General features: G+C 60.9%; 1 protein-coding gene across 1 annotated transcript; it reads right to left on the bottom strand.

The window, feature by feature from the left end:
- Positions 1-949: 949 nt before the first annotated feature.
- On the bottom strand, positions 950-4,617 carry LCN15 (lipocalin 15). Its single transcript, XM_010861453.1, has 7 exons — positions 4,514-4,617; positions 3,996-4,135; positions 3,848-3,918; positions 3,587-3,697; positions 2,876-2,977; positions 2,551-2,617; positions 950-1,089 (listed from the first exon to the last, which is right to left on the bottom strand). The coding sequence occupies exons 1-6, from the start codon at positions 4,607-4,609 to the stop codon at positions 2,583-2,585; spliced, it is 555 nt and encodes a 184-aa protein (XP_010859755.1). The 5' UTR covers positions 4,610-4,617; the 3' UTR covers positions 950-1,089; positions 2,551-2,582.
- Between the last annotated feature and the right edge of the window lie 4,847 nt (positions 4,618-9,464).

Genomic DNA, 9,464 nt, shown 5'->3' on the forward strand with positions numbered 1-9,464 from the left:
TCCTCTGCCCGCTCAGTCCCCCAGGGGCTTGAGCGGGCAGAGGAGAGAGGACAGGAAGCCCAGGGCCACCCCCTGTCTTGGGGTGATCAGCCCGAGGCAAGGATGGGCGCGCTCAGAGCTAACAGCTTCCTGCTCCACCCTGCCAGGGCTACAGGATGCCCGCGAGCAGTGAAGCAGGGTGTCCAGTGCCTTCCTGCCCTGCCGCAGGCCCAGCCAGCCCTTTGAAGTGTGCGCATCGGGCAGAGCCGGATGCTGTGAGCTCCACGGGGCGTGGTGTCGGGGCAGGAGCCACAGGGGGCCCCGGGCGTGGGGCGCTCCGGCCCCCCCAGCTCATCGAGGCTCAGCAGGGAGCTCAGGCCCCAGAGCCCGGCCACAGGACCCCAGCCGGGCCACTGGCTGTGCAAGTTGCTGACCTTTCTGTGCCTCGGTTTCCTTGTGAGCAGACAAGGCACCCAGCAGGCTCTCCGCTCGGGCCCGAGGGTCCATCCAGGGGCACTCAGGCTGGGCCACAGGGAGGGGCTCAGGGTGCTCTGGCCACGACCGTGACCCGTTCCCAAGCTTCAAGGAGGCTCACCAACGAGACCAAGGTCAAGGTCACAGCAACAGCAGGAAGAAACACCGAAAAGCTGCACCCCGAAGCTCCCCTGAAGCTGCTCTGCCTCTGTGGGTTCTGCCCCTAATGGAGGCCCAGCCGCGGGGCTGGGCCGCCCAGGGCACCTCGGCATCCCCACAGGGGCCATGAGCCCACAGGAGCCGGGCTGGGGGACCCAGATGCTGCTTATGGGTGCAGACCTTACGGGGGGCCACCCTTGGCCGGTGCCTCCTCCCTCTGAGCCAGAGTGCCCGTCCTCAGCCCTGAGCCTCCCGGCCTCAGTGGCTCCAGGAGCCCGGATCACAGCGGGGCCCCAGGGCCCTCCCTAACGGCCTCTCCAAAGAATCCAGGGCCCTCGAAACTGCAGAATCTGTTTATTGAGCAGAAGGGGGAGGCCCCAGGAGATGCCGGCGAAGGGTGGGGGACGGGAAGGCGCAGGGCTGGAGGGCCGTGGGTCAGGACACTTGGGGTGACAGGACCCGCTGCTCCGGCTCTCCCTGCACAGACAGCAAAGGTCCGGTCACTCCTGGGACCCCTGAGTGGTGCTTCACACAGCAGGGTGCCCCATCTACTCATCCCCTTAAAGGGCAGGGTGAGTGGATTCTGCCACCGAAGCTTCTGCAACCATGGAAACACTCCCCCAAGGCGGCCCCCTCCCCCAGTGTCGCCCCCTTACCGGGCTCCCCAGGGACCCAGCCACTGTCCCCAGGGCCTCACCACCTCCCTGGCTGGTGGAACAGCCACTTAACCCCGAGGAGCCTGCAGACACAGCCCTGGAGAGGGGGTCCACGTAGGTGTGCACTTTACCCTAAAAGGTGCTTTTTTAACATAATCCTGGGGGTGGGGCACAGAGCAGGCAGACAGGCTCCTGCTCTCTGCAGCTAGAACCTTCCTGATGGCACGTGACCCGATCCCTAACGTGGCTCAAACAGGGATGGAGCCGGGACCTGGGCTGCATCATTGAGACCCACTGAAAGCTGCAGCAGCCCGATGCCCCCAGCGCAGCCCTGGGCAAACTCGGCCTGGCCGGGGGAGCAGAATGAAGTGAAGGCCAGAGGGCCGCTGCCCGCAGGCCACTCTGGAAGCCCCCACCTAACCTAACCAACCATGCCAGGAGAGGCCGCAGGGGTGCCTCCCGACGCCGGTGAATGTCACATCCTGTCTGAGGTTTACTGCTCATGTAGGTTCCCAAGTTCTTCACGGGGAAGGGGGGTGAGGGGCCCAATGGTCTCCTCTCCACTTTGGGAGAAGGCGTCCCCAAGAGCCCACCTGCATCCATGTCCCAAGGGGTCCTGGGGACTCAGCCCTGTGCCAGGAGGCTGCGGTTCCCACCTTGTGGGGCCCTTGGGAGAGGATGAGGACTCGGGAATCCCAAGGCAGCGCCCCATGCTCTGGGCAAGCCAGGGGCTATGGGGACACAGAGCGCACTGGGCTGGATTATGCCCCTCCAAATCCATATCCACTTGGAACTCCGAAAACGCCCTTATCTGGAAATAAGGTCTCTGAAGATGTAATTGTTAAAGATCTTGAGAGGGCATCACCCTTGATTTAGGGTATCCTTATATGAAGGCAATCTGGCCTCTTAACAGGCGAGGCAGGGATGGGAGTGGTGGGTCGACAGGCCAAGGATTGCCAGCACCAACAGCCTCTGGAAGAGGCAGGGATTCTCCCCAGAGCCTCTGGGCAGTCCTGCCCCGTCCTTGACTCCGCACCTCTAGCCTCTAGGCTATGAGAGAGTAAATTCCTGTTGTTTTAAGCTACGGCAGCCCTAGGTAATCAGGAGAGGCTTCCCTGGAAGAGGTGATATGTAAGTGGAGGCTGCAGGCACAGGAGTGAGCATCCAGGGAGAACAAGGGATGCTGGGGGATCTGCACTTGCAGACCTCAGCAGGTGAGAGGGAGGAGGTCCCGGCACACAGGCCCTGGAGAGCCGGAGGGAGGTGTTACCCTGGCTCCTACCTGGGAAGGGCCAAACTGGGTCTCTGGAGCCCTCAGGGTGCGTCCCTGTCCCCCAGGGAGCACACATCTGTAGAAAGACAGAGGGTCCCGAGAGGCTGGGCTGGCTGGGACTTCACCCTGCCTCCTGCAGCCCCTCCCCATGCCAAGGGACCCGCTGGGGGCGGCATCCCCAATCTCCCCCGAGCCGGCCAACACACCCTTGGAAGACAGGGCTACTTCCGGCCGGCACCTCCCAGGACTCCGGAATGGGGGCGGAGCGAGGCTCTGGCAGGGGCGGGGCTTTGACCGGGCGGGACTTTGACAGGGGCGGGGCTCTCAGGGGTACCTGACTTGGGCAGCATGGCCACCATGTCCGCTGGCAGCCCCACCGTCGGGGAGAAGTCCTGGAAGGCCTCCAGGGCCTGGGGACTCGCTTCTTGGGTCCGGCCTGGGGCAGAGCAGGGGCCGCTGTGAACCCCCGTGGGTCACAGAGATGAGAGACATGGGCAGATGGGGGCCCCTGGCCTCACTGCCCTTTCCTGAAGGCTGGCGGTAGGTCTGCCCCCTGAGGTTGGGCAGGTTGTGCACTGATGAAAGTGCCTGCCTGGCTGAGGGGCTAGTGGGGACTGGAAACTGCACAGACGGGCAGCCTTTCCCAATTCACACAGGGCACCTGGGAGCTTGGGGTGCCTGGCTGCTCTCCCAGACCCTGCGCCCCGGAGCCCCACCCTTTCAGACACCTTTACCTGCAGCTCCCAAAGCCAGCTTCCCGCCCTCACCCCTGCCTCTCCTCTTGGGGAACTCTCCTGGTTCACTCTGCCAAGCCCACGAGAAATTAAAGCAGAATAGTATCGCAGCCCCTGCTCAGGGTGTCAGGCCGCAGGCCAAGCAGGGGAGGCGGGGTCTCCAGCCAGAGACAGGCCTGAGTTTTGGCCTGAGTGCCCAGCCTTCAGAGGCCCCTCAGTTCAGCCGTACCCATTTGTGATGGGGTGGGCAGGGCCTGAAGAGGTGCCCCAGTGGGTGGGGGTGGGGTCGGGGGGTGCGGGGGAGCCCTCACTGTAGAGCTGCACCATGGTGCTGAGCGCGCCCTCCAGCTCCTTGTAGATGTAGACCACGGCGAAGGAGCTGTAGTCCGTGTCCACCACGCGCACGTCCAGGTAGCCCAAGGCTGCAGAGGAGACAGCCGGCTCTGGACAACGGAACCGCTGAGCATCCGCCCACACGGGAAAGGGGGCGGGGCCCAGGCGGAGGCAGGGGAGGGCCCCGGGAGGGGCATGGGGGAGGGTCACCCATGGAGAAGGGGGTGGCGGTCACTTACCTGGGACTCGGAAGTGCCCCTGGGCACCCACTCTCAGGTACTCCGCATCCGCCTGGTTACAGCCGTCCGCCCTGGGGGGTGCACGGCCTGCTCACTCTCGGCCCCGCCCACCCGGCCCCGCGCGCCCGCTCACCCCGCGCCCGCTCACCGGGGGAACTCCATGTGGACGCTGAGGTTGCCCCCCGCCGAGGCCTTGATGTCCCTGGTGGACATCAGCAGGTGGTCCTTCTTGCCCAAGAAGACCTTGCAGTCAGAGACCATGGAGACCACGTACCAGAGGCCTGAGAACTGCAAGACAGCTCAGTGACCCGGGGCGGAACCTCCTGGCACCCGGACAGTGGGCCACAAGGCCCACAGATTTGTCTGAAGCCACTCGGCCGGGGGTCTCCGGAGTGTCCGAGCCCCAGTGCTGCCACTCACCTGGGGCAGGGGTCCTGGCCACTGGGAGCCTCAGTTCTCTGAGTTGTGAAGTGGGTCAGTAACTACCCAACAACAGGGTTGTTTCAGGGTTAAATGGAAGGGACTCTAAAGGGTGTGCAGGCCCAGGACACCAAGCAAGCGTCCCACGGAGGCGGCAGGCTCCGCTAGAACACGGTCACTCCTGTTTCCAGTGGCTGCTCAGCCCGGACCCCCACCCGCATGGCACAGCACGGGGGCCTGTCGTACCTTGTTGGCATCAAAATCTGGCTGCACCAGCACGTCAGCCTGAGCCGAGGGTGGCCAGAGCAGCAGCAGGACGCAGCTCAGCAGCGTGGCCCCCATCCCCGTCTGTGACCCTGGCCCCGCACTGGTCCATCCCTACTGCTGTGGGCAGCTTTATAGCCCGGCCCGCAGTGGGGCAGGGCCAGCGAGCCGCCTGGGCAGCGCACGGCGTCTCGGTTCTGGAAACGCCAGCCTCTCTTTGTTCATTGTTTGGCACAATCGCCCGAGTGTCCCCACTGGCTCCAGGGGTCATTTCCGGGAGGGCTCCAGAGGGCTCTCACTTGGCTTGGGCCTTGCGCACCTGTGGGCAACGCGGCTGGAGCCCGGGGCCCTTGGGGGCGCCGCTGGGAAGCACCCACGGTCAGGTTGCTCCAGCCAGGAGGCTACCCCTTGGGGCCCAGGTCCCCCAGAGTCCTCACCCCCTCACCTCCCTGCACAGGAGCGTAGTCACATCAGCCGGGCCTGGGGACCTCGTCTCAGGGGGACAGAGGTGATGTCGAGGCCCGAGCAGTCCTGCCTCCAGACCCCTGGCTGGGCCTCCAGCAAGCCCGTGGGGAGGGCGGGGCTGGGCCACCACCTGGGGTGGATTATGGGGTCACGGCCACCTTATCACTGGTTGCATAAGCGTGCGGACCACAATGTCGCCGGGGAGGCGCCGCAGGCTGGCCAGGCCTCTCTCCAGGTGGCCTCTTCTGTCCTCTCAGGGGACCCCAGGGGCGCCATGTGAGGAGCAGCACGTGGCCTGGGGCACCCAGAGTCCTCTGGTCAGAGGCAGGCATCCCCAGGGAAGGCCAGCACTGTGCTCCCAGTGGAAGTGCGTCCAGGGTCGGAGAAGGACCCTCATCGGCCAGTGGGGTGGGGAGGAGCAGGGGGTCAGGGCCGAGGGCTCCGGCTCACCGCCTCCACTGGGTTCAGGAGGCGCCAGCTCTCACCCAGATCCCAGAGTCCTGGGACAGAAGGCAGTGAAAGCCTTCCTGTGCAAATATTTACAAAACATCCATCTGATAAAGGACTTAAATCCTGAATCTATAGAGAACTCTCAAGACTCAAAAAAAAAAACAGTTAAAAAAACAGGCAAAATATTTGAAAAGATTCCAAATCAGAAAGTAAAGCCAAGCAGAGAGGCTCATGGGCATTCGTTCACTGTAAGGAGATGCCACGGCAGACCGGCAGGCTGGCCACTCTGGTTCCAAACCGGAGACACTGGTGGTCACCACCAGGGCAGGAAACCAAGAGCGTGCGACACCCTGGGGACGGCTCGGCAGATCCTATGAAGGAAAACATTCAAATACCATGTGATTCGACAGTCACAAGCCTAGATATTTACCCAAGAAAAATGAGACACACTTTAGCCAAAACCTGCTGGTGGCTGGTCATGAGATCTTATTGACAATCCCTAAAAAACGGAAATGACCAAATGCCGTTCAGGGGGCAGGATGCACAATGCTCTGGGCATGAGACCTCTCCAGACACACTGACCCAGGGCAAACCCCAGATGCCCACGCTGGGTGACAGAAGCCGGCCTGGAGGGGTGCAGACTGTGGCTGCAGAACATGGGAATCCTCAAGGACAGACGGGCCTGGCTGACGACAAAGGGGCTGGCGGAGACGCTGGGGTGATGGACTGTGGTGCGTTTGTCTAAACTTAAAACCAAAGAGGGTGAATTCCAGAGCGTGTAAACTACACCTCAACTTTTAAAAAGTGTAAACTAGAGACTTCCCTGGGGGTTGAGTGGCTAAGACTCCGTGTTCCTAATGCAGGGGTCCAGGTTCGATTCCTGGTCAGGTGCAGGAATTCCTCCTGCAGGAATTCCTCCAGGTGCGATTCCTCCCACGTGCCGCAACTAAAGGTCCTGTATGCCACAAGTAAGACCCGGTGCAGCCAAGTAAATAAACTTCTAACTGTGGACCACAGCATGTATTCATGCTTATACAGTGTAGACAGGCTGGACACGGAACAACAGGCTGGTTCCAAACAGGAAAAGGAGTACGTCAAGGCTGTATATTGTCACCCTGCTTATTTAACTAGTATGCAGAGTACATCATGAGAAACGCTGGGCTGGAGGAAGCACAAGCTGGAATCAAGATTGCCGGGAGAAATATCAATAACCTCAGATATGCAGATGACACCATCCTTATGGCAGAAAGTGAAGAGGAACTCACAAGCCTCTTGATGAAAGTGAAAGTGGAGAGTGAAAAAGTTGGCATAAAGCTCAACATTCAGAAAACGAGTATCATGGCATCTGGTTCCATCACTTCATGGCAAATAGATGGGGAAACAGTGGAAACAGTGGCTGAGTTTATTTTTCTGGGCTCCAAAATCACTACAGGTGGTGACTGCAGCCATGAAATTAAAAGACGCTTACTCCTTGGAAGGAAAGTTATGACCAACCTAGAAAGCATATTCAAAAGCAGAGACATTCCTTTGTCAAGGTCTGTCTAGTCAAGGCTACGGTTTTTCCAGTGGTCATGTATGGATGTGAGAGTTGGACTATAAGGAAAGCTGAGAGCTGAAGAATTGATGCTTTTGAACTGTGGTGTTGGAGAAGACTCTTGAGAGTCCCTTGGACTGCAAGGAGATCCAACCAGTCCATCCTAAAGGAGATCAGTCCTGGGTGTTCATTGGAAGGACTGATGTTGAAGCTGAAACTCTAATATTTTGGCCACCTGATGGGAAGAGCTGACTCATTTGAAAAGACCCTGATGCTGGGAAAGATTGAAGGCAGGAGGAGAAGGGGACGATAGAGGATGAGATGGTTGGATGGCATCACCGACTCAATGGACATGGGTTTGGGTGGACTCCGGGAGCTGGTGATGGACAGGGAGGCCTGGCGTGCTGTGGTTCATGGGGTGGCAAAGAGTCGGACACAACTGAGCAACTGAGCTGAACTGAGTGTGGATAGGTAGGCGGGTAGACTGTATGAACTCTTCTCCCAGATGCCAGTTCTTGGGCTGAGGGGCAGGGAGACAATGTGTCCGAAGCCCCCAAGTAAGATCCGAGTGTGGCAGGGAGAGGTCAGACCTCTCACCACAGAACTGTGGAGTGAGAGCAAGCAGGGATCGAGGGACAGGTCACTGTAGCCTGCAGGCCCCCCACGGACCCCCTTGAGCCTCAGGTGTGGGGCGGCTTCCAAGGCCACAGAGAACGCTCCCGCCACCAGCCTGTTCCCTGCCGGGGTCTGGAGACTCTCCATCACGAGTTCTAGATGCCCGCTCACCTCCTGCCTCCCCAGCCCCCTCATCTCTGAAGTCCACTCTCCACACAGCAGCCTGAGCAAGACTTGTAAAGCATCAGTCTGGTGCGTCCCTGCTTGAGACGCTCCTGAGTCACTGTGGTGCAGAGCACAAACCCGCCCCGAGTGGAAACTCCCCAAGCGCAAACCGGCGCCCAGCCCAGCCCAGTGCTGCCCAGCTCCCCAGCAGTCAGCCCAGCCCGCTCCCCGCCTGCCTGGGGCCTCTTGCTCATACCCTCCGGCCCAGGGGCCCTCTGGTCCTGTCCAGCCCCTCACCAGAGTCCCTGCTACTCACACTCTGCCTAGTCAGCAGCCTTCCTCAAACCCAGCCCACCGCTGGTCTGTGTCCTGGGGGCTTAGCACCGTTCCAGCTCTCTCCTGAGTTTATTTGTTCTCTGCTCTCCTGTGAACCCCGAGACGACAGGAACTGCAGCAGCCTGCAGGCCAGCCATTGGCCTCTGTTTCCCAAGCCTGGAGTGCGGGGCCTGGCGGTGGACGCTGCCCACTGACCGTTGTGAGTGAACGAGGGTCAGGCCCAAGTCGCTGTGACCCCCAGGTCTGCCAACTGGAACCCTCACAGCATGCATTTGCCTGCGGGCAGGTGTGTGTGGCCACATCCGGCCTGAGGTGGCCCTGAGTGCCTGGCACCGCAGGCCCAGACAGCAGCGGCTCAGTGGGGGCCCCACACACACAGTGGGCCGGGCACTGCGGCCAGGGCCTCCATCGCGTCCTGCAGGCCTCAGCGCCCTGGAGGAGGCTAGCACATGCTCTGCTGTGTGCAGAGGGGGTTTGTGGCAGCTCAGGACGAGGACGGGGGCACCGGCAGGAGAGGTGCCTTGGTGGGCGGTGGGCAGACAAGAGCTGGCGAGGCCCTGGACCCAAGAAGGTGCAGTCCCAGAAGTGGCCACAGGGCGATAGCAAAGAGACGCCGCTCGCAGGGCTGGTGGAAGAGCTTAGATGGGGTCTGCGGTTCACTGAGCTGGGGAGGGGTCCCCTAGAAGGAAAGCTGCCTTACACTGAGGTGAGGTCTGCTAAAGGGCCGGGCTTCCCAGGTGGCACCAGCGGCAAAGAACATGCCTGCCAGTGAGGAGACGTGAAAGACGCAGGTTTGATCCCTGTGTCTGGAAGATCCCTTGGAGGCGGGCACGGCAACCCACTCCAGTATTCCTGCCTGGAGAATCCCCATGGACAGAGGAGCCTGGTGGGCTACAGTCCATGGGGCCGCACAGACTCAGGCACAGCTGAAGTGAGTTAGCACTCGCACATTCCGCTGAAGGCTTGCCTGGATAAGCAAATGTGGTCTATCCACACATTGGAAGATTGTCCATATAAGAACACGATGAACCTCGAAGACAGGGTGCTGGGTGAGAGGCCAGACCCCTAAGGCCACGACGTGGTGTAGGAGCCCCCTATGGGACATGCATAATAGCAAGTCCTCAGAGACAGAAAGGAGCTTAGTGGTTACCAGGTGCTGGGCTGGGGGAGACTGATGCATATGGGGTCTCTGTGGAGAAATGCCCCAGGGGGGCAGCAAGTTGTGTCAGGAAGCCGACATCTGGCCATGAGCTGGCACACGCAGGTGGACACAGCCCAGCCAGGGGGGGCGACAGCTGCCCAGGACAAAGAGAGCTGGGGGGTGGGGGGTCACAGGAAGGATTTCAGGGCTAGAGAGCTGGGGGGAGG

This window comes from Bison bison, unplaced genomic scaffold, assembly GCF_000754665.1.
Source record: "Bison bison bison isolate TAMUID 2011002044 unplaced genomic scaffold, Bison_UMD1.0 scf7180017857815, whole genome shotgun sequence".
Lineage (NCBI taxonomy): Eukaryota > Metazoa > Chordata > Mammalia > Artiodactyla > Bovidae > Bison > Bison bison.

Bases quoted from the DNA above. Each gene is read 5' to 3' on its own strand.
- LCN15 (XM_010861453.1), bottom strand. From the start codon at position 4,609: ATGGGGGCCACGCTGCTGAGCTGCGTCCTGCTGCTGCTCTGGCCACCC. The intron at 3,919-3,995 runs GTGAGCGGGCGC...TGCACCCCCCAG, and splicing joins GTCCACATGGAGTTCCCCCG to GGCGGACGGCTGTAACCAGG. The intron at 2,618-2,875 runs GTACCCCTGAGA...GTCTTTCTACAG, and splicing joins GGCCATGCTGCCCAAGTCAG to ATGTGTGCTCCCTGGGGGAC.